General features: G+C 49.0%; 5 protein-coding genes across 5 annotated transcripts; 3 read left to right on the top strand and 2 right to left on the bottom strand.

Moving 5' to 3' along the window:
* Positions 1–87: 87 nt before the first annotated feature.
* On the bottom strand, positions 88–2,172 carry ARB_07703 (uncharacterized protein; the record flags this gene model as incomplete). Its single annotated transcript, XM_003013937.1, has 4 exons — positions 88–1,330; positions 1,388–1,520; positions 1,571–1,780; positions 1,896–2,172. The coding sequence occupies 4 exons, from the start codon at positions 2,170–2,172 to the stop codon at positions 88–90; spliced, it is 1,863 nt and encodes a 620-aa protein (XP_003013983.1).
* A 682-nt stretch (positions 2,173–2,854) lies between these two features.
* On the top strand, positions 2,855–3,755 carry ARB_07704 (uncharacterized protein; the record flags this gene model as incomplete). Its single annotated transcript, XM_003013938.1, has 4 exons — positions 2,855–2,866; positions 2,960–3,070; positions 3,203–3,511; positions 3,582–3,755. 4 exons carry the CDS (start codon positions 2,855–2,857, stop codon positions 3,753–3,755), a joined length of 606 nt encoding a protein of 201 aa, XP_003013984.1.
* A 223-nt stretch (positions 3,756–3,978) lies between these two features.
* Positions 3,979–5,080, top strand: ARB_07705 (uncharacterized protein; the record flags this gene model as incomplete). Its single annotated transcript, XM_003013939.1, has 3 exons — positions 3,979–4,052; positions 4,130–4,693; positions 4,792–5,080. 3 exons carry the CDS (start codon positions 3,979–3,981, stop codon positions 5,078–5,080), a joined length of 927 nt encoding a protein of 308 aa, XP_003013985.1.
* An 8,593-nt stretch (positions 5,081–13,673) lies between these two features.
* ARB_07706 (uncharacterized protein) lies at positions 13,674–14,387 on the top strand (the record flags this gene model as incomplete). Its single annotated transcript, XM_003013940.1, has 1 exon — positions 13,674–14,387. The coding sequence occupies one exon, from the start codon at positions 13,674–13,676 to the stop codon at positions 14,385–14,387; it is 714 nt and encodes a 237-aa protein (XP_003013986.1).
* A 2,500-nt stretch (positions 14,388–16,887) lies between these two features.
* On the bottom strand, positions 16,888–20,831 carry ARB_07707 (ATP dependent RNA helicase, putative; the record flags this gene model as incomplete). The annotated part of the gene is made up of 6 exons (XM_003013941.1): positions 16,888–17,298; positions 17,357–17,498; positions 17,549–17,606; positions 17,663–18,381; positions 18,439–19,332; positions 19,393–20,831. The coding sequence occupies 6 exons, from the start codon at positions 20,829–20,831 to the stop codon at positions 16,888–16,890; spliced, it is 3,663 nt and encodes a 1,220-aa protein (XP_003013987.1).
* Between the last annotated feature and the right edge of the window lie 239 nt (positions 20,832–21,070).

The following is a 21,070-nucleotide window of genomic DNA, read 5'->3' on the forward strand; positions in this document are numbered from 1 at the left end:
ATATCCATTGTCGAGTCAAGGACACATCAATTCGTTAACTTTTCATCTCGGCCAGAGGGCATTTGTTGGCAAAGGGATATTTGGTTGTCAGATCCGCCTTGGAAAGTTGCCAGATTGTACACTCTGTAAGCTGATGGAAGCCGGTACAATCGGACCGGAGGCAGAGTCAATGAGCGTTTTCCGACGCTTGTGCTCGTACACAGAACCTTCACCGCGGCTGTCGGAGCGAGGAATCTCTTCTACATCGTCTTCGTCACGGGAACGTTTGCTTGATCCGTTCATGGATGAAGAGTAGCTTGGTGTGCTAGTCGAGGCGGAGTAGGCATCTGGGTAAGTAGCAGTGCCGGAATTGTTGGCGGGTGAGTTGCGGGTGTCGCTCATTACGCTGTAGACACTGCTGGGGGCGCCTGATCGAGGGGTATATGTTGACGGCCAGGGTCCCGAGGAACGCTTGTCGGCTCCGTTCTGGTGAGGCGGAGGAGCGGCCATCTCAGAAGGGAGAGGCGTATGTTCGTTGGGCATGGACCCAACGGCCTGGGTGGACGGGTAGGCAGGGTATGAAGCACGATTGGAGTTGTAATTACCATTTGAATCGTTGATATACTCGCCGTCAGTGCCTTGGTGCTGCTCCGTGGACTCTGGTTCAGTGGTGTTAGCCCCGTTCGATCCGTTTACCTGGCCGTTTCCCTGGCTGGAGATGCTCTGTTGAGATACAGGTTGCTGAGAGGCGTAGTGTGACTGCGGAGCTGGGGCTGAGGAATAGTATGCTTTGGAATCACTGTAGGCAGACTGGCCCTGGTAAGCTTGCATCGCAGACATGTTTGCACCTGGTGGAGTCGTGGCGGGGGTGGTTGGCATTGATCTAGTGCCATTCATTCCAGACTCTAGTGGGAGTGGCTGAGAGCTCTGAACACCGTTGGACATATTCTGACCGTTCCACTCGTACGATCCGGGTTGATTGGGCATGCCTACGAGACTAGAGGCGCTGGTGGGAGGTGTGGGAAAAGTGTGAGCGCGGTCTAGCGGAGGACGGCCAGGCATGGGATGCGGCATTGTAGCGAGTGAAGATGGCTGAGACATATGCGTAGTTGTTGGATTTTGCATCGAATGGTGATGATGAAGTGGTGGAGGGTGTCCTCCGGGTCCAGGGCGCCCCAATGGCTGGCTGCTCTCGATCCGTCGTCGATCCGAAGCTGTAACGATAGCATTGGCGCGGTTTTCGTTCACTGGGTGGTAGAGTAGACTTCCAATGGCGTGAACGAAGAGCGGATAGAGCTGATCGGTAATCTTCTCCTTATTGGCAAAGTCAAGAGCACGCTCAAACGGTATCCTACGGGGATGTTAATTCCGGGTACTTGTGAATAAGAACAGTAACCATTCAACGTACCAGACACCCTTCAGATGCATGGGGCCTATCTTCACAACATGTCGAATCTTTTCACTCTTGAGAATGCCGTCTCTCCTGCCTCTGGTCATTCCAGCAACGTTTAACAGTTTTGTACCGTTGATCATATGGTTGTCTATTAAAAAGTTAGATTAGCCTGTTTCAATTGGAGAGCTGGGGACTGACCCTCTCTTCGAGCAACACAGACGCCCTTGGCCTCAACCTGGAAGCAGAGGCTGCCTTCATCTTCCCACAGCGTGGCGGTGACTCGAGGCTTCACTCCTGGCGGCGCTATCTGTCCCGTAGTGTCGTATGGAGTCTGAGACGAGTAATGTTGGACCTGACTCGCGGAGTTTGGTACGTAACCGTGAGAGTTTGGGGCCGTCGAGTTTAATGCTGGAACCATTAACCGATGTTCAAATGTTTACACCCCCCTCCAAAAAAAAAAAAAAAAAAAAAAAAAAAAAGCCAACAGGGCGTTTATATAATATGGGAGAAGCTTTTGACTTACGAGGGAGAGGCAGGATCTGAGTTGGTCCCTGACCGTTCAAGGGGTTGGGTACTGGCTGGTTGCTGGGGGGCGAGGTGATGCCATTCGAGTAGCCGTACTGTGGCGGGTAGCTATGTGAAGGGGCATATGCGGTAGGCCCCGGCTGCAGCAACGATGGCTGCTGGTACTGCGGATAGTGCGAGATGCTGTTCTCTGTCGGCGTTCCCTGCGAGGTGTACGGCTGCGAGGAGGCCAAATGCGACGACTGCACATCCATATACGGCTGTGTCTGGTTCATGCTTCCAGCAGCGACTCCGACTCCGACACCAACGCCTGCTCCGACACCTACACCGACGCTGACGCCCACGCCGTCTGCAGCAGAGATGGAGGGAGGGCTCTTGGCCTCGCAGCTGGCCTGGGAGTAGCTCGAGAGGCTAACGGCCGAGTCCTGCTGGGAGGAGACAGCGGTCGACGGGGACGAAGATGGAGATGAGGCGGACGAGACGGCCGGGGCAAAGGAGAGCGCTGGCAGCTTGTCGCCTGAGAAGAGCGGCCTCTCGCTGGCGTGATGGTTATACCAGGGAAGATCCACGGCGCTCCGGGTGTGAACCTGGGAAATCGACGGCAGCTCCAGCTTTTCAGACTGAAGGGGACGTTCGGGTAAAGACGAGTAGTAATGGCAGTTAGCCAGGGGAATCGACTGTCAATTGGCCTTTTCTTCCCTCGCACTCTCTTCACTTCAACCTTCTATTCTTCGTGCGGCTGCGGGTGGTGTGTGTGTGTGTTTTGAGGTTGATATCAAAGAAGCTATGCTGCAGCTGTATGGGCAAACCCGAAAGAACGCAAAGCAAACAGATCTAAGCAAAATGGACAGGCAGACAGTAAATAGTCGTTAACGTGAACTCGTAACGTCGTAGAAGTCACTCTTCTTCGTCTTCTCCGGGGCGCTCCTTTTTGTTGTATATATCTCCTTCCTTTCAATGGTGGTGGTGGTGGTTGTGGATGCGTGAGATGGGATATCTCAACGCCCAACGGGATCTATACACGAGTCAGCGAGGCCACCGGGAGACGATGTATATGCATAGGAAGACAGAGCAGACGAAGACGAGGACAGAGAGGGAGAAGAGAAGGCAAACCGACTCTTAGAGCAGAAGCAAGCAACGCAAGCAGGACTGCACAGACAGGGTCATGGACTCGTAAATAGAACAGCCGCAGCAGCACAACCCATGCAAGGACTTGATTGAAGCAAGCAACAAAAAGACGAGAAGAAGGAAAACGGAATCAAAGCAGAGGGGGGAGAGGAATAAAGAGGAAGAGGAGGAGACTAGATAGCAGGAGAAAAGAAGAAGAAGAAGAAGAAGAAGAAGAAGAAGAAGAAGAAGAAGAAGAGGGAGTGGAAGAAGCAAGCAAGCAAGCAAGGTGAAGTTCAAGTAAGTCTCAACTGGTGGAGAATCGCATTACTTGCTTTGCTTTTAGGCGCTTCTTTTGCTTCTTTTTCCTCTTTCTCTGTATCTCGTTTGGTCGTCTCTCTCTCTCTTACTCTCTTGTCTATCAGTCTATCTCTCGTTGCTGGTGTTGATGCTGGTGCTGGTGCTGCTGCCAGTGTCTATCAGTTGCTGGTCAGGGGGTTGGAGGAGGTGGTTCTGCTGCTGCCGCTGCCTCTCTGCGATCTATTATTATTATGATTCTTCCTCGTCTCTGTTTTAGTTCCCTTGCCTGTCTCTTCTGCTGCTGCTGCTGCTGCTGCTCTTCTGCTTCTTCCTCTCTGGCGCCTTTTTTTTCCTTTTCTTTGCTTTTTCGTCTCTTTTTTTTTTTTTTGCTTCTTCCACGGCGTATCATTCATTCGATACCCTTGGGATCCGCCCGTCTGTCCGTACGTAACGAAGACAACTAGCTTACCTTTACTTCTTTTTTTATTTTTGCAAGTTTGCAGAGGCGGGCCTCTCCTTCGTCTGCCTCTTCCGCTGCCTCTTCTTCGTCCTCGCGCTGCTGGGGGTGGCTGGGGGGTCGTGCAAGCAGATTGGCTGGTCTGGTCTGGTTGGCCGGGGGGTGTTAGGGGGGAGGTTGCTTTTTGGTAGAGACGAGACGACGATTATGATGATTGATGATTGATGATGATGCTGATGATGATGATGAGATGATGATGATGAAGCAGGATTATAAAGACGGAAGAGATAAGTGCATGTTATATTGCTATTCTTATATACAGTCGGTCGTTGACAGCCAGCCAGGTGTAGAGTACAGCCGGTTTCCAGTCATGCACATTCATCAGTGCTCGCTGAGTTTCAGCAACGATCAATCAAGATGGCTTCCGCGGCGCAGCAGGAGGGCCCTTTTTTGCTTCTTCTTCCTCTTCTTCGTCTATCAAAAGCAGAAGACGAGCAAGAAGACGTCCAGAGGGAACTGTACTATGGATGTATGTACCGTGGATCGCGAACCCGCCAAAACACGCAGCGTGCCAGACCAGACTTGACTTCGTACCGGGTCCTGTGCTTCACTCTCTTCACCACCACCACCACTACTACGCCCTTGGTTTTTGCAAAAGCGACGGCGACCCTTGACTGGCCCTCGCTGGCTGAGCTTCTCGCCCCCCAGCCATTCCTTTTCCTTGCGGTCTGCAAAAATCGCATCGTCCTCAAATCTCCAAGAAGTGCGTGGAGCGTGGAGCAAGCAGGCCCGAGGGTGGATCAAGGACAACTCACAACTCACACTTCACGGTCTGGTGATACCATTTGCTGGCAAACATCTCATGGGGTTGGTTGCTTTTTCCTTCTGCTGCTTTCTGTCTCTGCTTCTTCGTCTTCTTCCTCGCCGTGGTGGTGATGCTCTCGCAGAGGGATGGACCCCCCCCCCCCCCCCCTCCCCCCCCTGCAAACGCCCTTCTCCTGCTCCCAATCCTTGTCTCTCCGATACGCAGCACCGTTCTTCTGGAAGCAAGCATCATCATCACTCGACTCGTTCGCCCTCCGTGCTCTGCTTCTGCTGCTTCCGCTGCTGCTTCTCCTGCTGCTGCTGCTGCTATTCTTACTTCTCTAGCCTCGGGATCAGCCGCCCCGTCAACCTGGCTTCTCTATCCGTTGTTCGCTTTGGGGCCCTTTTATTCTTTCTTTTTCTTCTTTCTTCCCCCCCCTTTCCCTTCGTCTCTACCTCTTGTCTGCCCTCTGCTTCGATCTACACATACGTGCACTCCTCTTCTTTGTCTGTGAGCCTAGCAAACTAACTAGTGGTGCGGTTCGTCCGGGCAAAGGTGGAAGCGTTGAAAATTGACAGCAGAGAAGAAAAAAAAAAAAAAAAGTCATATCAAGGACCCCCCCTGGCCCCCACGAATGGGAGAAAGGCAGAAGGGATCACCGGTTCCAGCCATGCGCAGTTCCCGATACCGTACGCCAGTGCGTTCGTCTTTCCTCTGCACTGGGGAGGGGGGGGAATGGATAGCCAACGCCATCGCCCTGGGCCCGGAAGTATGTATGTACGGTGTATGTGCGTCTGTGATGTATGTATGTACGTCTGTCTCTTCCGTTCCTGTGCCTTACCCTTAAATTTTTTTGAGTTCGAGGTTCTACAACGACCTCAATTGCTCACATATCTTGCTGCTTTTTCTCCCCCTGGGGCCTCATTCTTCGTCGTTCCGCTGGTTCAGGGGGAGGCGTGAGCAAACCATCCCCCGAACAAGGGAGAAAAGGAAGCTCTCAACAGACACACACACACAACAACAACAACACACGGCTCATCGCATCTCAACTTAATCTAATCGAATAAAGAAGGGCAAGCGAAATCAGAGACAGATCACCGTCGATCAGATAGTAATCTCATCTCTTTTTCAATTTCGACGGGAAAAGAAAAGAAAAAGGGAGAAGAAAAAAAAAAAAACATCCCGAACAAAGCCCCCCACTGGAGACCTTAACTAAAGAGGAATATGTCTCTTGTCTCCTTTGCATGTTCTAGAGGGGGAGGAAAGGGAGAAGGGACCGAGAGCCCTTTCGCTGGACGTATTTTGGAACAGCCCGAACAGCCTCTGGAGTACAGAGAAGAGTCGTACAAGGACGCCTCTTCTCTCTTTCTCTACTGATAGTCATCCCTAACTGCTTATGGACAGCCTCTTTATTATTATTATGGTTTCCGCCGTACATACATACATGATGTATGTACATCTGTCTGTCGCTCTCATGCAATGTCCTGCAACTGCAATGCAAGCAAAGAAACTGCTGGAAAGGGAACCCTCTTCTCTTTTTTTTTTTTCACTTGTCGAACGAGCTAACTATCAAACAAACCGTTTTGCTTCTTCTCCGTCTATCAAATCGTGATCTCCTGCCTGTCCTGCTTTCTTTCTTCTCCCTGTCAAGGGTAAGACATATTCATCTCGACCAATTGATCATAACTAGTCGAGTCAATCAGTCAGTCACTCGGTCAGGTTTGATTGCTTGGTTTGACTCACTCCTGTCTTCATTCCTGTGCATATTATTTTTGTGTTGAGATTGTTTACTTGCAAGGCTTTAATGCATTGACAACTGCAGCCAGCCACAGCTACCACTATCAATTCTCTTGGTGGCCTGAGCAATTGCCCAAGCTCTCTTTTCCAAGGTTGATTCCGCTGTAATTTTACTAGAAACCACCATATACGATCCAATTTCAATGTTATCATGCTTACTCCGTACAGGATGCCATCATCCACCGTGCGTACAGGAATCAGTCCGAACGCCTCTTCTATATCCCTCCAAAACGCCCTACCATTCTACGTCTCTACAGGCAAGCACCCTGTTGAAGCGACTAGCTAGTAGTATCCGTACCAGGATGTCCAAATAAAAGAAGGCCAATGAACACCTCCGTCCTATCAAGAGGTCATAATAATAAGATAAGTAAGGCTCAGCCCGCTCTCTTGATCCCCGTCCCCCCGTTCCCCATCGGAATCAATCAGTCAGATATTCGGTTTTATTTTTATTTTCTACTATTTTCTTTTCTCTTCCATCCGTTTCGTTAGCTTTCGTTTATTACTACTCTTATTTTTTTTTTTTTTAATAAAAAATTCCATCCAAAACCGCCGTCGCTGCCGCTTTGGCCCTGCTGGATACATAGTGGCCTGTTCAGTCTGTCCCTGACCGAAACTAGGATAACAGCTAACAAGCTAGTCCGTCTCTTCTCTTTTTGATTAATTGCTCCGTGGGCCAGGTCAGCAAAGGGCGAAAGGCCCGATAACGGGGCTTAGGCTACATCTATCACGGGCTAGCCTGGCCAGTCAGTCATTCTTCAGTTATCTAGTCTGTGTCTGGTCGTTCCGGGTTGTGCTGGTTTGGTCTCCTTGCATCGTTGAAACGAAGGAAGACCCCCCCCTCTCCCCCCCTTTTTTTTTGGCTTCCCCTTCCCTCCCCCAACAATAATCCCTTCCCTTGCATCAGTCTATCGTTTTATCACGAACAGAGCAGAATGCAAGCACTGACTGTCTTGATGGTAAACCTGCTCATCACCAACCGGGCTCGTTTCTGTTATTTTTAGGCCCTGCTGAAGGTTTTCGCTATCCACGGCCCGCTCTACATGGCATGGCATTACATAGCATGACATCGTTAAGTAAGGGCAGTGCACATCGCCGTGAGTAAATGATAAGTAATATAAATTACTTTCCTTGCTATCGGCCTTGGTGATGGAGTCAATAATGTAACTATTTGCATTATTCTCACGAGTCAGTCCACTCCGAGGAATAATACCCACATGTCCTTCCCCGTCTGTTCTCCTGATTGATGATGACATGCTTCGATGACAGCGCGGCCGGACGGTTGATATCCGCCGCCAATAACGAGATAGTTTAGGATGGACGGATTGTTGCAAGGTCAAGCAAGCACCAGAGTTATCTTGAACCATATCAAGTCTTATTAGTCAAGGGAAGAAGGAAGAACAAGAAGAGGCATGAGTGACACTGACCAGGTAGGATAAATTAAGCTAGCATTGCATCCTGGCGGGAGAATGAATTGCATGGAACATACATGTTGCCATCCGGCAGTTTAGCCTGATGCACCGTACATTGTACATACGGAGCGCATACATACATCGCGTATGCGTACATATACTCCGTTAGTTACTTCAGGCCGGTAACCTTGATCACGCATGAACAGAAGCATGGACATGAATGGCATGGGGATAGGAGGCATGCTTGTAAGTATGCCAGTACATCGACTATACCCTCGGTGTCTGCTGTCTCTGGGTTGTCTCCCTCTCTGCTGTCGGTCTGCTGTCTGCTGTCTGGGTCATGGGCCTCCCACGGAGTTTAACAAGCGACTGCAGGAACCTTCGGGGCTCCAGCACGAGTTAACTTACTCGTCAACTCAAGCCCATAACGCCATCAGTCCGTTTCGTGCGTTGTAACAACAGAGAAGAGTAGTACGGAGTACTCGAGTATCCCAAACCAGGCATCGATCGAGGGACCATGTCCAACTAGTTCAACTACCTTGGGCCTTCGTTTGCTGTCCAGCCGGAGCCAGAGCCGTGGATGGAAGAGCCATGGAAGCAACTAGTTTTGACTAGCTAGCAGCCTTGGACCAGGAAACAGCGAGCATATATTAGCCGTTGTTACAAACACAACCAGCTCACGAGGAGGCTATGGGATGTGTATATTGAATCCTAAATGTGGGAAATACCCGGCCAGTCGCCCCCCTCCCCTTCAGATCACACTCCATCTGCTGATCTGGAGGAGCAGTAGGTCAAAAGGACACCTGGCTGGGGAGGGGGGATACTTCTCTAGCAACGTTTCCAGTCCCGTATTTTCTCCATATCGCCGTACGATACGAACGAACGAACAGCCTTCGAGAGTGAAGGTCAAGGAAAAAGAAAGCAAGCAAAAAGGTAAAAATGGGTGAAAACCACCGAACTCTGGATCTGATTTGCATTGCAGCCGGGAGGGAGGCCCCGCTGGTCGAGGGCGTCACGGTTGGTTCCACCGGCAAACCAGCAGCAACCAGCAGCAGAAGAAGCATGCAGCATGAGGCATGAAAAGTATCGGACTGCATCCAGATATAGACAAGCAGAGCTTCTCGCAGCATATCCAGCATTGACAGCCATGCAGAGTGCTCGCTTACCCCACGCTTGGAAAAAAAGGAGTGTGTATATAACACTCTTTATTCTTTATGGAGTCGTAGTTGTGTATATATAAGTACACAGCCAGGTTACTCCGTATGTAAGTACTCCGTATCGAGATATAATAAGGGAGCCGATATATATCACAAGGAGGGATATACGTGCAGTAGCTTCCGGGAGAGGGATCTCTCGCCCGGCTGCTGTCCTTCCCATCTGTCCACTTCTGCCCTCCCCCGACATCTCGATGGTTGCTCCTTTTTGCTCAGGCTATCTGGGCCAACAAGACCCCCCTGGCGAAAGACGGGAGCGATACGCCAGGATGTCAACCTTGTCCTCGCTTCATCGCCCTTTTTTTTTTCTATCTGCGTTTCTTTTTCTTTTGCTTTCCTTCTTCTTCTTTTTTTTTTTTTTTTCCTTTTGCGTTTCGTCTGTGTATTTTTTGCTTCTTTCTCTGCGGAGAATTGCCTGCCTGCCTGCCTGCCTTCTTGTACTGTTTTTGTTTTTTTCTGTACTGTTTTCTGCTCTTTGCTTGCTTTTTTGCCTTCCTGTGGGCTCGATGGTGGGCTCACCGGCGGCACATATGTACTCCAGACTTCGGAGGTCAAAGCTGGCGGCGGACAGGTGGAGAGCCAGCGAGGTTGAGAGAGCGAGAGTAGTAGTACTCCGTAGTGAGCAGAGACTGTGCGTTCAAGCAGGCAAAGCAAAGGGGAAATAAAAATAAAAATAAAAAAAAAGAAGAAGGCCGCATGAGCATGATGCCGAATAATGCACCTCCAGCATCATCACCTCCTCCCCTAAAACTACCTTGCGACCTTGTTATGTACTCCGTACCGCGGTAAGTACATGTAGAGGCAAGTCGATGTACATGGCCAGCGCATGCCATGCACCCCCGGTACGGAGTCCGGAGTACAGTACAACAACCTGTTCAATAGGCGAGCAGGCGCGAGAGGTCCAGATCATAAACGACCGTCCACTTTTTTGCTCAGTCCTGCTTCCTCTTACCCCAATCCCATCTTTCTGCCTTCTCTTTTTCCTGTCTCCCCTCCCACCCCCCGGGCAGCCTGCTACGTGGCGGTCCCTTTCAAAAGAAAAGCAAAAAGATGAGCAGACAGAGAGAGAAGGGGGAAAGATAGAAAGAGAAAGAGAAAGAGAAGGGAAAAAAAGCAAAAGGCGAGAGGTGACGAGCGAAGTGCGAACAGCGGCCAAAAAAAAGGGTATGTGAAAATCACCATCCCCACGATGCCTGTTCATGCGAGTTTATTAGTGTCGACTTTGTCCTATGAAGGAATACTGGCTCCGTTGGGGATTTCATTGCTATAGTTAGTGAATTATTAATTAACTCATCCTAAGCATTCCGTTTGGCGAGTCAGTAAGTCGTTATCGGAGGGGGGGGGGGGGGGGGAAGGTGGCCATTTTTCTCTGTCGAATGTTGCTTGAATATTGCCCCCGTATATACTCCGGAACGGAAGTATTAGTAGTAGTAGAGAGATTCTGGTAGTTGAGTTAGACTCGTTCGCTACTCCATAGTTGACGACGACGATAACCAGCACATAAAGGATGGATAATTCGCTCTCGCGCCGGCGTTCGGATGGGCCAACTTGCAGCGCGGAATTCTCTTTCACCCCAAAGGTCGAAGCTGGCACCAAAACGACCGACCAGCCATGCTCACCTTGCTGCCATCGTCGAGCCAAAGCTGGCGGTGGATGGGTGGGAAGTGGATATCGCGGGCTGGGCGCATAAAAAACGAGTGGACGGGAAAGCGACCACGTCAACGAGCTCTAAACGCCATCGAGTTAAGCACAGGAAGAGACAGAGAGAGAATGAGAAAAAAGAAAAAGAACAGTTAATAAGAGGACGAACGAAGCAGAGGGCAGAGGAAGCAGCGCAGGAAAAAGAAAGGAGGAGAGCCCCCGGAAGTCAAATGGGCCAAAGGGCAGCCAGCCAGCCATAGAAAGATGGATAGCCAGTCTGCTGGCGCCCACCTTCCGGCTCGCTCCTGGCCAGTTGTCCTTGGACATCCCGTTTCCTTTTCTTGGTGGTTGAGCTGGAGAATCGTAAAATGGGAAATAATGGGGGGGGGGATGGCGATGGATGGATATGCTGGCCTGGGCGAGAGTGACGCAGTACTCGGGCAAAAGGTACCCTTGACCAGGCTGCGCAGCCCAACAACGCCCTGCCGGCAAGGTCACTGGTACCTCTGGCCGCCGTCCCCCGTCGTCTGCTGGCCTCTCCCTGCCCCGTAACATCCTTCATCCCAGCAGAGGGTGGAGCGGGTATTCTGTGTTCCCAGGCTGAGCTTGATACTTCCACGTCGCGGCCGTCACTCGCTGGGGGCCAGATGGTCCCTCCGTATATCAGTATATACTTCGTTATCAAAGTACCAGCCGTAATGCAAATTCGTACCGTGGCATAACAGACAACCAGACACCGCATACGCGCCGGACATCAGATGGCCGTCTCTCTGCTCGCTCGCCCGCCGCCGTCGTCTCTTGAAGATTCGCTGCTCCACCAGGGGCCAGTCGCAACCCCGTACTTTTTCTGCTCTGTGGCCGGAGACTCCGGGGCAGGAGAACGAACGAGCTGTGATCTTCTTCTGCTTACGCGCCCGTGGCAGAGGCGATGTGATCGGGACGGCAGTCAACTCCTCTCCCTAGGCCGATTTATTCACCCGGTGCCTGGTGTCTCGGTCGTCTCTCTTCTTAGGCGTCTCATCTCAGTCTGCACGTCAGTACCACGGAGTCCTCGGGACTGGAGCAGGCGAGCCGAGTCAGCAGCGACTCCATAACTACTTACCTTCATAGCGAGAGTACCTCCCTGGCCGGCCTGATATCAGGTCGGGATCATAAGCAGAGATGGTCGCAAAAGGTGAAAAAGCAAAGAAGCGAGCGCGGTGATGGTCATGGCGGGTTTCAGCTGCACCCACCCGCCGTTGCATATGCGAGTATTGAAATAAAAATAAATAGAGAACGAAAAAAAAAGAATCATGATAATACTTAAGTACCTAGTGATAAAATAATCATTATAATATCAGGATAAAAAAAAAAAAGAATAAAAAAAAAAAAAGAAATAGCAAGACGAGCACACACAGCGCATCCAAGTGATCTCCACGTCGTCCGTGGAACTGGTTGCTTAGCCCTCCTGCAGTGGCGAGCAGCGGACGACCTCCCGGCGGTGAAGATGATTATGGTTATGACTATGATTATGAAGGGTGATGATGCTTATGAAGGCGATGATTAACGCTGAAGACGATTATGATGCATGCATGAAGAGTTGCTGCTGCTACCAACTCCTGATGATGCATCTACTTTGCCCCTGAACACTTTGATATCAAGCCAGCACGAAACAGCGCGCAGTGGAGTTGGATGGCTAAGGGGGGTGAGATATCAGATATCTTCACTCAACCCGGTACATAACCAAGCACGCTTCATGCACTCCTACATGCAGCTCTCGTTTTGCCTCCCTTATATCATCTTAGTTACGGTAACTAAGCGACGGGGATGGCCAGCGAGCGTGAGAAAAATACACCCGTCCGGCCATGGCAGAGCCCAGATATCACCCGACGGATGCAAGGCACTCATCTCGTCTTCTTTTTTTCGTGACACCGGCCTTCTAACAGGATGGATGCTCGCTGCGGGTTAAGGAGCATACGCCCGCTACTATACATGCCACTTGAGACCTGGGGAGTTGAGCCCTGAGACCCCAAAAGGGGAGATGAGATGGATATCCTCAGGCTTTGCAAACGCACCCCGGTGTACCAGACAGACAGGCAGACAGGCAGGCAGAGGCAGACAGAAGACAGACTCAGTCTCAGTCTCAGCGGAAGACTCGTTTGCTCGACAGCCAGGCCAGGCCAGTACGAATCGTAATCTCCTGTCCCACGGGCCTGACCAGTCCTGGCTCTGCGTTTTTCTTTTCCTCTCTTTGCTTTTCCTTCCTCTGCCCTCTCTTTCTCTATCTCTCTCTCTCTCTCTCTCTCTCTCTTTTTCTGATTATCTGGCCCTTTTTTGCTTTTCGTGTCTTCCCCCTGACCAAATCTCCTCCGTGCTGCTGGAGTCGGAGCAAGGAGTGCTGCATATTATTAACTTACAGACACCGGGCTGCCTCAACGGACGTACATACATACCATGTTGCAGGATGGATGTATATATATGTACGTATTATGCACGGGGTATTTTCTGATGCGTACATTCATGTACCCCCCTTAACCAATAAGCCAGTTCCATACTACCGATTGCTCGCAGATCTCCGACTGATGGTGCTCGTCTTCCGCATCTTCACCAATCGGCGATCTTCCTACCTGGTACAGCCGATTTTGCTGCATATCATACCTTCTTCACCCGTCCAGGAGAGAGCGGGTGAGTAGTTAGAGAGAGCAGAGAAAGAGACGCATCCTACTTGGCCTTTTCCAGCTTGTTTATTCTCGGCCCGAATCAGAAGAAGACTAGAGCTATCACCAGCATTAAGCGAGTTGAGGATAGGGGGGGGGAGGAGAAAGGGAGTAGCCTCGTTTACAGAGTATTCGCAACCAGGATTTTTATTTTCCTTTGTCCTATACCACCGATTGGGCCCTCGGTTCAGGCTGTATATATGATTCCCTACAGACAATATAATGCTAGTCGGCTTCCTCAATTGCAGGATTAGTTACCCTGACTCAGTTTCCAAGTATCCATGCTGTCTCCATTTTCCCTTCTGCTTTGCAGCTTAGTTTGATATCAATTCTCCTGCCATGATCGAATCATGGTCTTTCCCTTGATACCCAGCAGGTTAGTTGCACGAGACCTTGAGGAAATCGAGCAGTGTCAGCCTGTTGCAGCTGGACCCTTTTTCCTTTTCCTTTCCCTGGTTATATTCCGGTCCCAGAGTCACACGGGCTATCAATTCCAACGGCGAAGGGAAAATGGCCTTGGACCCTGCAACATCCTTACAAGGCTGATATCTCTTTCCCTGGACGTACTCCGAACTTGTCTCCATCCTCCCCATCAGATCTTCCATCTTGCTTGTGCTGTTTGGGGCCGTAGACTGACAACTCCGGTGCTGATTTCAATTGCTATTCAATCCACCCCCTTTTTTTTCACTTCCCACCCAGCCCCCTTTACCGATGCCAGCCATGTCATGATAATGTATACACCCTGTGCTACTCTCACACCCACATGGACGAAAGGAAAGAATAATTCTCCCTGCCCCTTGAAGCCTTTTCCCTTCTCGCTGTATTCGCGACATCTCTCGTATTCCATTCCTTCTTGGACCAGCCAATGTCCTACTCTACTGTTTTTCCGTACCAGGTACAGAAGTACTACTACCACTACTGTACCGGCCGACATACCGCCGTTCAGACCTGTTCAAAGGGAGGAAGAAATAAAAGAAAACCGCAGCCAAAAAGGAAATACAGCCCAGATGATAAAAAAAAATCTTGCTGGAGGGAAATTTTATATCGACACAAACTGCAGTTGAGCTGGAGTTAAAATAAACATAAGGCGATATCTCACAGCCCAGACGTGCCACGTAGCTTTGCCCAACCCACGGCCGACCCCCAATGCTATCCCAGAGCCAGCAGGCAGGATCTCTCTCGATCACCGCCGGATCGATCGACTCGTTCTTCCTCCCAGTGGTCGGTCAATTCCACTTGAATCACCTGTCAAAATCGCCCATTTGACAAGACACATAGTTAGCCAAGTTGGACACCAGATAAGAGAAGCAGGAAGAAAGAATAAGCAAATTGCGGCGTAAATGCGAGGTCGCTGCTCTCTATTTCATTCTGTACCCATCATCTTCTTCCTCCTCCTCCTCTTCACCCCTTTTCGTTGGTCCGGTGTCTTTCGAATTTGGTATATTCGCCACCCTTTTTACTAACCAAGCTACGCCTCATCTACCAATTCGGCCTCCCCCAGAACTGATCCTCCCCTTTCTTTGTGCTGTTCGGTACGGAGTAGTTATGCACCCTTTGACCCTGAAAAAAAATCTTTCGTTCTCTCTTTGTTGAGCTATTCATGCAGGGCAAGCCCCGCGTCACCTTTGATCAGATGTGCATTTTCTACATGCACTTTGCTTCTTCCTGTACATCTACTTGTGCTACTCCGGCTGCGTTGCGTTTTGCTTCCGGAGCTCGAATGGCTAATTAGTTGCATTTCGGACGGCTCTCCTAAAGAAAGATTATAAATGTAATATCCCCGTCGATGTCTTAGCTCCGTTGTTCCTGTTCTATTTCCAGATGTTTGTAGTTTAGTTACCTCAATTTGTGGCGGTCTCACGGTCATCCAGCTGCGAATTGCATATCAGCAACAACTTCATTGTCACTACCATCAAAGTACCAATACGCAATGATCTGATGACTCTGCATACCGTGCTTTCTCCCCCTGGGCTACACGAAAGGCATCACCCACAGCTCCACGGAGTTGAAGAGATGGTTGTACCTACACGGCTACCCGCAGCTATCATCAACCCAACAAGCCTGCCTACCTGTCACTGCTGTGCCACTACGAAACCAACCTGGCTATACATTAGCTGCTTGTTGGATGTTTCTTGGAGGTACAGTGGGCAGACAACGCGTCAAACTCGCTTGCTTCTATTCGTCTCCTGGCCGGGTCATGTACTTGTTGACTTGGCCTAGCATATTGCTATCATCCATGGACCAGAGCAGAAGCCAATAGGAGGAAAATATTGATAGAGCGTTTGATTGACCAGGGCCTTGAGACCGCTTCGCAGCTGTGACTGGCATTGCTTTGCTTTCTAACCCCAATTTTATGCATGAACATGTTATGCTATCCGGCCCCCTTTGGCCAGAGTAAAATATGCAGTGACAAGCAGAACACCGCACTCTATCAAGCCCGAATATCTGACATGCAAATCAAACTCTAGCAATTATACTCCATACATGAGAATAAAAAGAAATGGCCAAGCTAGGTGTCACTTCGGGAGTATCATTTCATTTAGATTATCCCGCCAGACCACTCAGATTTTCTTGCTTTCTTTCTTTCTTTCTTTCTTTTTTTTTTTTTTTTTCGAAAACCTTTTCTCGTCTCACATCATTATGTATTCCGAGCTGTCTGGTTTCTTTTTTGCCTCTAGAACTTGTAAAAATAGACCAAGCCACTGCCTATGATCCGCGGAGAGTTCTTTCTTCGGCGTCTTGAGTGCCTGGGCAATGACTTCTCTGATCCGAGTGCTTAAAACCCGGAGAGCAAGCATAGTCTTCCAGTCGCGCACCCTGAACCTAACCCGGTTGCCATCGAGAGATATGATTCCAGCGTACATCTTGAAATAGAGTTAGCCACTTTTGCTCGGTAAATTTAGATTGGAAATAATGGCAATCATGTCACCTTAAATTCTACATCTCCACAGCACAGCGCGATTGCAAGCTCTTCCACTGCACTGGTCTCATGTGCATTATAGTTTTTGTTCCGAGACTGCATAATATGATAGTAGGAGAGCCACTTCGGCGGATTTTCCGTGTGTTTGTTTACTGAAGCCGAATGTAGAACAACCGACTGGTTGTTGCTCACGTTTCTCCACCCTTTATCATGACGGGTGAGAAGTCTTGGGTAAAAACTCCAGGCAATCACCGAATTGACGATCGTATCGTTGCTGCTGTTGATATCCACTTGTTCGGGGGCAACGAAGAACTGTCGTTTGCGTCCGGTGTATCTTGCTCTATGTTGTCACAAGGTTAGAGGCTGCTCATTGTTAAACAGATCCAAACGAAAAATCACACCTATTCAATGCCAATTGGTCTTCATTATTTAACTTCAGTAACCCAGTATCCGCCACGGACACCAGCAGTTGTGTTTTCACATCTTCAATGTTGAGCAATGCTTGGGGGCTCAGGTGATTTTTTCTGCAGAAATTGAACTCATTCTTATCTGCTCGGTGCTTTTTCCATGCACAGTAGGCGTTGTAAATCGTAAGCAGGTCAGAATTGCCTTCAAAATAAGTGTCAGTTAAGTCATTTCGTTGCCTATGGAGCAGTTGGAATATGAATACCTCGTTCGAATGCTTTCCGTGAAGCTTCGATCTGGCTTTTACGATTGATATCGTTCAAGAAAGGCGATTTGCTAGAAAGAATTGCAGCAATGCTCACAGCTGCATCCACGCATTTGAAGAAGGCTCCGTATAGGATGAGCTTGCCGAGGAACACATCCAGCGGCAGCTTAGCCAATTGCTTCCCTAGTGGTGTTAATGTCTCAGTTCCAGTAAGAGCTTTCACCGTCTTTAGGGATTCAATAGCGCGACGGATATTTTTTGAAGATGGAGGATCCATTGCTTCGGATAGTGTGCCTTCAATATCTCCTAGATTGCATATCTTCACTCGAAGGATAAGATCCTGGAGTGACAGACGAAGCATTTCAGGAGTTTGCTGCTCGAAAAGCTATTTGTATTTTCAAAATTAGTACCAGGTATTTGCAACTATAGGCACGAGAACATACAAGTTTATCATGTCTATATTTTGAGAACAGGTGGAAACATATTCCTTCCTGGACTCGTCCTGCCCTACCTCGACGCTGCTTTGCATTTGCACGGGCAACAAAAACTTCAACCAACTTCGATATCTGGCGTCGCTCGTCGAAACTAGGATTTTTATTAGTATACTATATAGGAGAAAGGGTTGTTTTACATACCGCATAACCTTCTCTTTGCCAGTATCGATGACAGCTGTGATATCAGGGATGGTGATACCTAACAAGCTATTTAGGATCATGTCAATTGGATTTGAGCAAAGCCCTGATACGTACCTGTCTCTGCTATATTTGTAGCAATTACCACTTTTCGCATACCAGGCGGGGGAACAACGAATGCCTTTTCTTGGTCTTCACTTGCAATGGAAGAATGCAAACTATATACAACCCAGCCGTTCTGAAACATCGGGATCGAGAGTATTTCATCGTGAAGCCGACGTATTTCAGCAAGGCCTGGCATGAATATCAGAATTGCTTTGCTGTAATCAATGAGCTCCGGGCGGCTGGCAATGCTTGAAAGGAGGTCGGTAATGAGTTTGTAATTAAGGCGATACTCGTCAAATGATATAACTGTAGACTGAGTTTGTCTACTGTAATTCGTAAGGGTGGACTTTAACGTAGTGGTATCTTCAGAAGCCCCTGACTTCTCATCCTCTGAAGTGTCGTCGGTGACATCTGTGTATGAATCATCTTTGTTAGGTCGATAATGTGTTAACTCGATGACATCCTCTAGGTACTTTGTTTCCACGGGGTACATGCGTCCCGGAATGTTGAGAATCGGTGCACCATTAAGATAGTCAGAGAAGCGTTTGGCATCAACAGTCGCGGACATTAGAACCAGCTTCAGATCACGCCGAGTGCTTAGCAGTCGACGAAGTACGATTAGGAGGAAATCTCCATCAATGGTACGTTCATGTACTTCATCCAAAACCAGATGAGTAACACTATCGAAATCCTGGGGTCTCTCTAGCATCCTGATGACAATACCGGTAGTTCTAAGAAAACGATAAGCAAGGGGATCAATCAACAGCAATGAGAGGAAATGTACTTACGCAAATATAAGCCGTGTAGAAGCTGTGAATTTACTCTCCAGCCGGATCGCATATCCAACAAGCGACCGATTTGTCCCAATATCGTTTTTGTTCTCGCCGAGCTCCTCGCTGACCCTCCTTGCCAGCGAGATTGCAGATATACGTCTGGGTTCAGTGACATAAATTTTGCACTCCTTGCCCGCTGCAAGCTCATTTTCGAGGATGAATGAAGGAATTTGAGTACTTTTCCCGCTTCCGGTTTCTCCACATATTATGATAGTCTGATGACTGGAAAGGGCATCAATTACTTGGTCCCTGAATGACCATATTGGGAGTCCGGCCCTTGCCGCTGCCATCCTTTGGAAGTTGGGAGATGAACTCCGGCTGTGCCAGAGTGCTTGAAGCTTAGGAGAAAAGGACTCCGCGTTATATCTCCTTGGCGTACCTTCAGTGGAAGGTGTGACATCTCCAGTACCATATCGCTGCCGGAAATTGTGAACAAGGACAACGTCTTCCTCAATATGAGCCTCATATTCTTGGATGTATCCCTTGAATGTTTTGATTACCTGTCTATCAGTTTGATCGTCATGTTCCTTCTTTTCCAATGATATCTCATCCCAAACTTCCTTCCATACTCCTGATAATTTAATAGATGCTTTATTATCCTTCCATGCATGTGAGGATATTATGAATAAAGCAACTGTTGAAATATACGATTCGGCCTGTACATCAGATGCAGCACTGATACCAGTCATGTCGATCACCAATGACCGAGGAGAAATTCTGTATGAAATATCTTTGAGAGGCGCCTCAAACATGACCTCTTGGTCCTTTGACCATAAAATTTCTATTGCATTGCGATGCAAAAAAGCATTGTCGGATAATTTGTGGTATGTTAATATAACATTTGTATCCCTATTGCCAGTAGAGTGTGAGTTAAGAGCTAACATATGAAGAAATCGGTGTGTATCTTACCTAGAGCGACAAAAATCATCCAGGACCTTTCTTGGGCTAATACCCACAGTATTACCAAAATCTCTCAATTTTGTTGAGGTGTTTTGGGATCCAAACAGCGTCTGGCTCCCAGTATCATTTAGCTCCGAGTCAAACATTTCACCAAATATCCCTTCATCCTCCTCAGGTCGAGCGTCCTTTACTTCAGTCCCGTGGGACTCAGTACGGGGAGTACCAAGCGTGCTTGCTGGTAAGTTAAGGGTATTTCTCAGGATCTCTCCTGTCGTACGTCTAAGTTCCTCCAGCGTCCCCGCCCAGCGCTCCTCTGCCTCGTGAGAGTCAAACAGGATATCCTGTTCAATACGAGCAATTTTCCGTTTAATGATAGTAATAGCAGGATCCTGATCTGGGTCCTGGATCTGTTTGGAGGTTTGTTTTACACCCTTTTTAGATTTCGTTTTGTTGAATACCGATGGGTCAAGTTCATAGAGCCGTGATCGAAGAGCTAGAAATTCGGGGATTAGCATTTCTGGGTCATGTATGCCGCTATCCCCTTCGGAGTCTGGGCTCAGTGGGCGGGAAAGCAGTGTAGAGGTAGCCTCTGTAGATTTGCTTGGTGTGTTGCTTCGCGCCGGACCTGCCGGGCTGGAGGATCCTGAGGCAATCCTTTCTGATAGTATACTAATACTATCGTCTCCAACTGTGACGACTTTACCTACCGCCTCTATCTGTTTGTTCTCGTCATACAGAGCTAGCTTCTCTTTGTCCAGGTAGAGTGCCAGATAGTAGAAGGCTAGGTCAAGCGCCTGGATGGGGTCCTTTCCAGACACTATTTCCAATGGCCCATATAGAAGTAGGGCTTTCAATGCCTCATGGATATCAATCTCCTGGAAACCAAGTGTTAACAGCGTAAGCTGAAGAATCCACAAGTTGACACAGATGTTTTCTTCTGTGGCGTGGCCGAGCTGTCCATGATATTCCGCTGATTTGTTTGAAATCACAGGCTGCTTTTTTGCTTCCACTTTCTCTTTTTCGAGTATCTTATTCAAAAGATCTGGAGAGAGCCAGTCACTGACATTCTCCAACTGTGACGCTTGCGGGCGCAGGAGACGTCTCTCAGCCACCATTTTGGTAGAGTAGCGAGCAGCATCACCTTTGCATTTGGTGCCATGCTTGTCGACGATTGTCTGCAGTTCAGCTTCTTCCAGGTGCCGTTCAAGTTCGTCAGGAGTCAACTCGTGTAGCTCTGGTTTGTGGTTGGCCGTCTGAGCAGCGGCTTTATCGTTTCGGCCATCTCCAGTGGGCGGTTTCTCTGCCAACGCCTCGGGTTTATGGGCAGTCTCTTCGGACTCTACTGGCTCAGAAGAGGCCGACGGCTTCGCCTTGGACGGAACAGAGACTGTAGCAAACCCTCGTGCCGGGTTTGAGGCTGCTTTTTTCTTCTTTTTGTTAGGCGCCATCGTGGACCAAGCTCATCGTCATAGAAAATTGATAGAGGGGCAGTTGTGATATCAACAGCGGCAGCAACCGCTAGAAGGTAAATAAAAACAGGCGAAATCTCGAAGGAACAAATAAAAGCGACGAATAGATGTGTAAAAGAGAGCGACGGGGGTTGACTTCTCTTCCCCTGGTTTGATAAATAGTTAAACAATAAATCTCTTACGTTGCCTTGCCTGGCCTTGGGGAAAAAGCTGGCGGC

The sequence above is a fragment of the Trichophyton benhamiae genome (assembly GCF_000151125.1).
Source record: "Trichophyton benhamiae CBS 112371 chromosome Unknown Abenha-G-c-312d04.f1, whole genome shotgun sequence".
NCBI classification, from domain to species: Eukaryota; Fungi; Ascomycota; class Eurotiomycetes; order Onygenales; family Arthrodermataceae; genus Trichophyton; species Trichophyton benhamiae.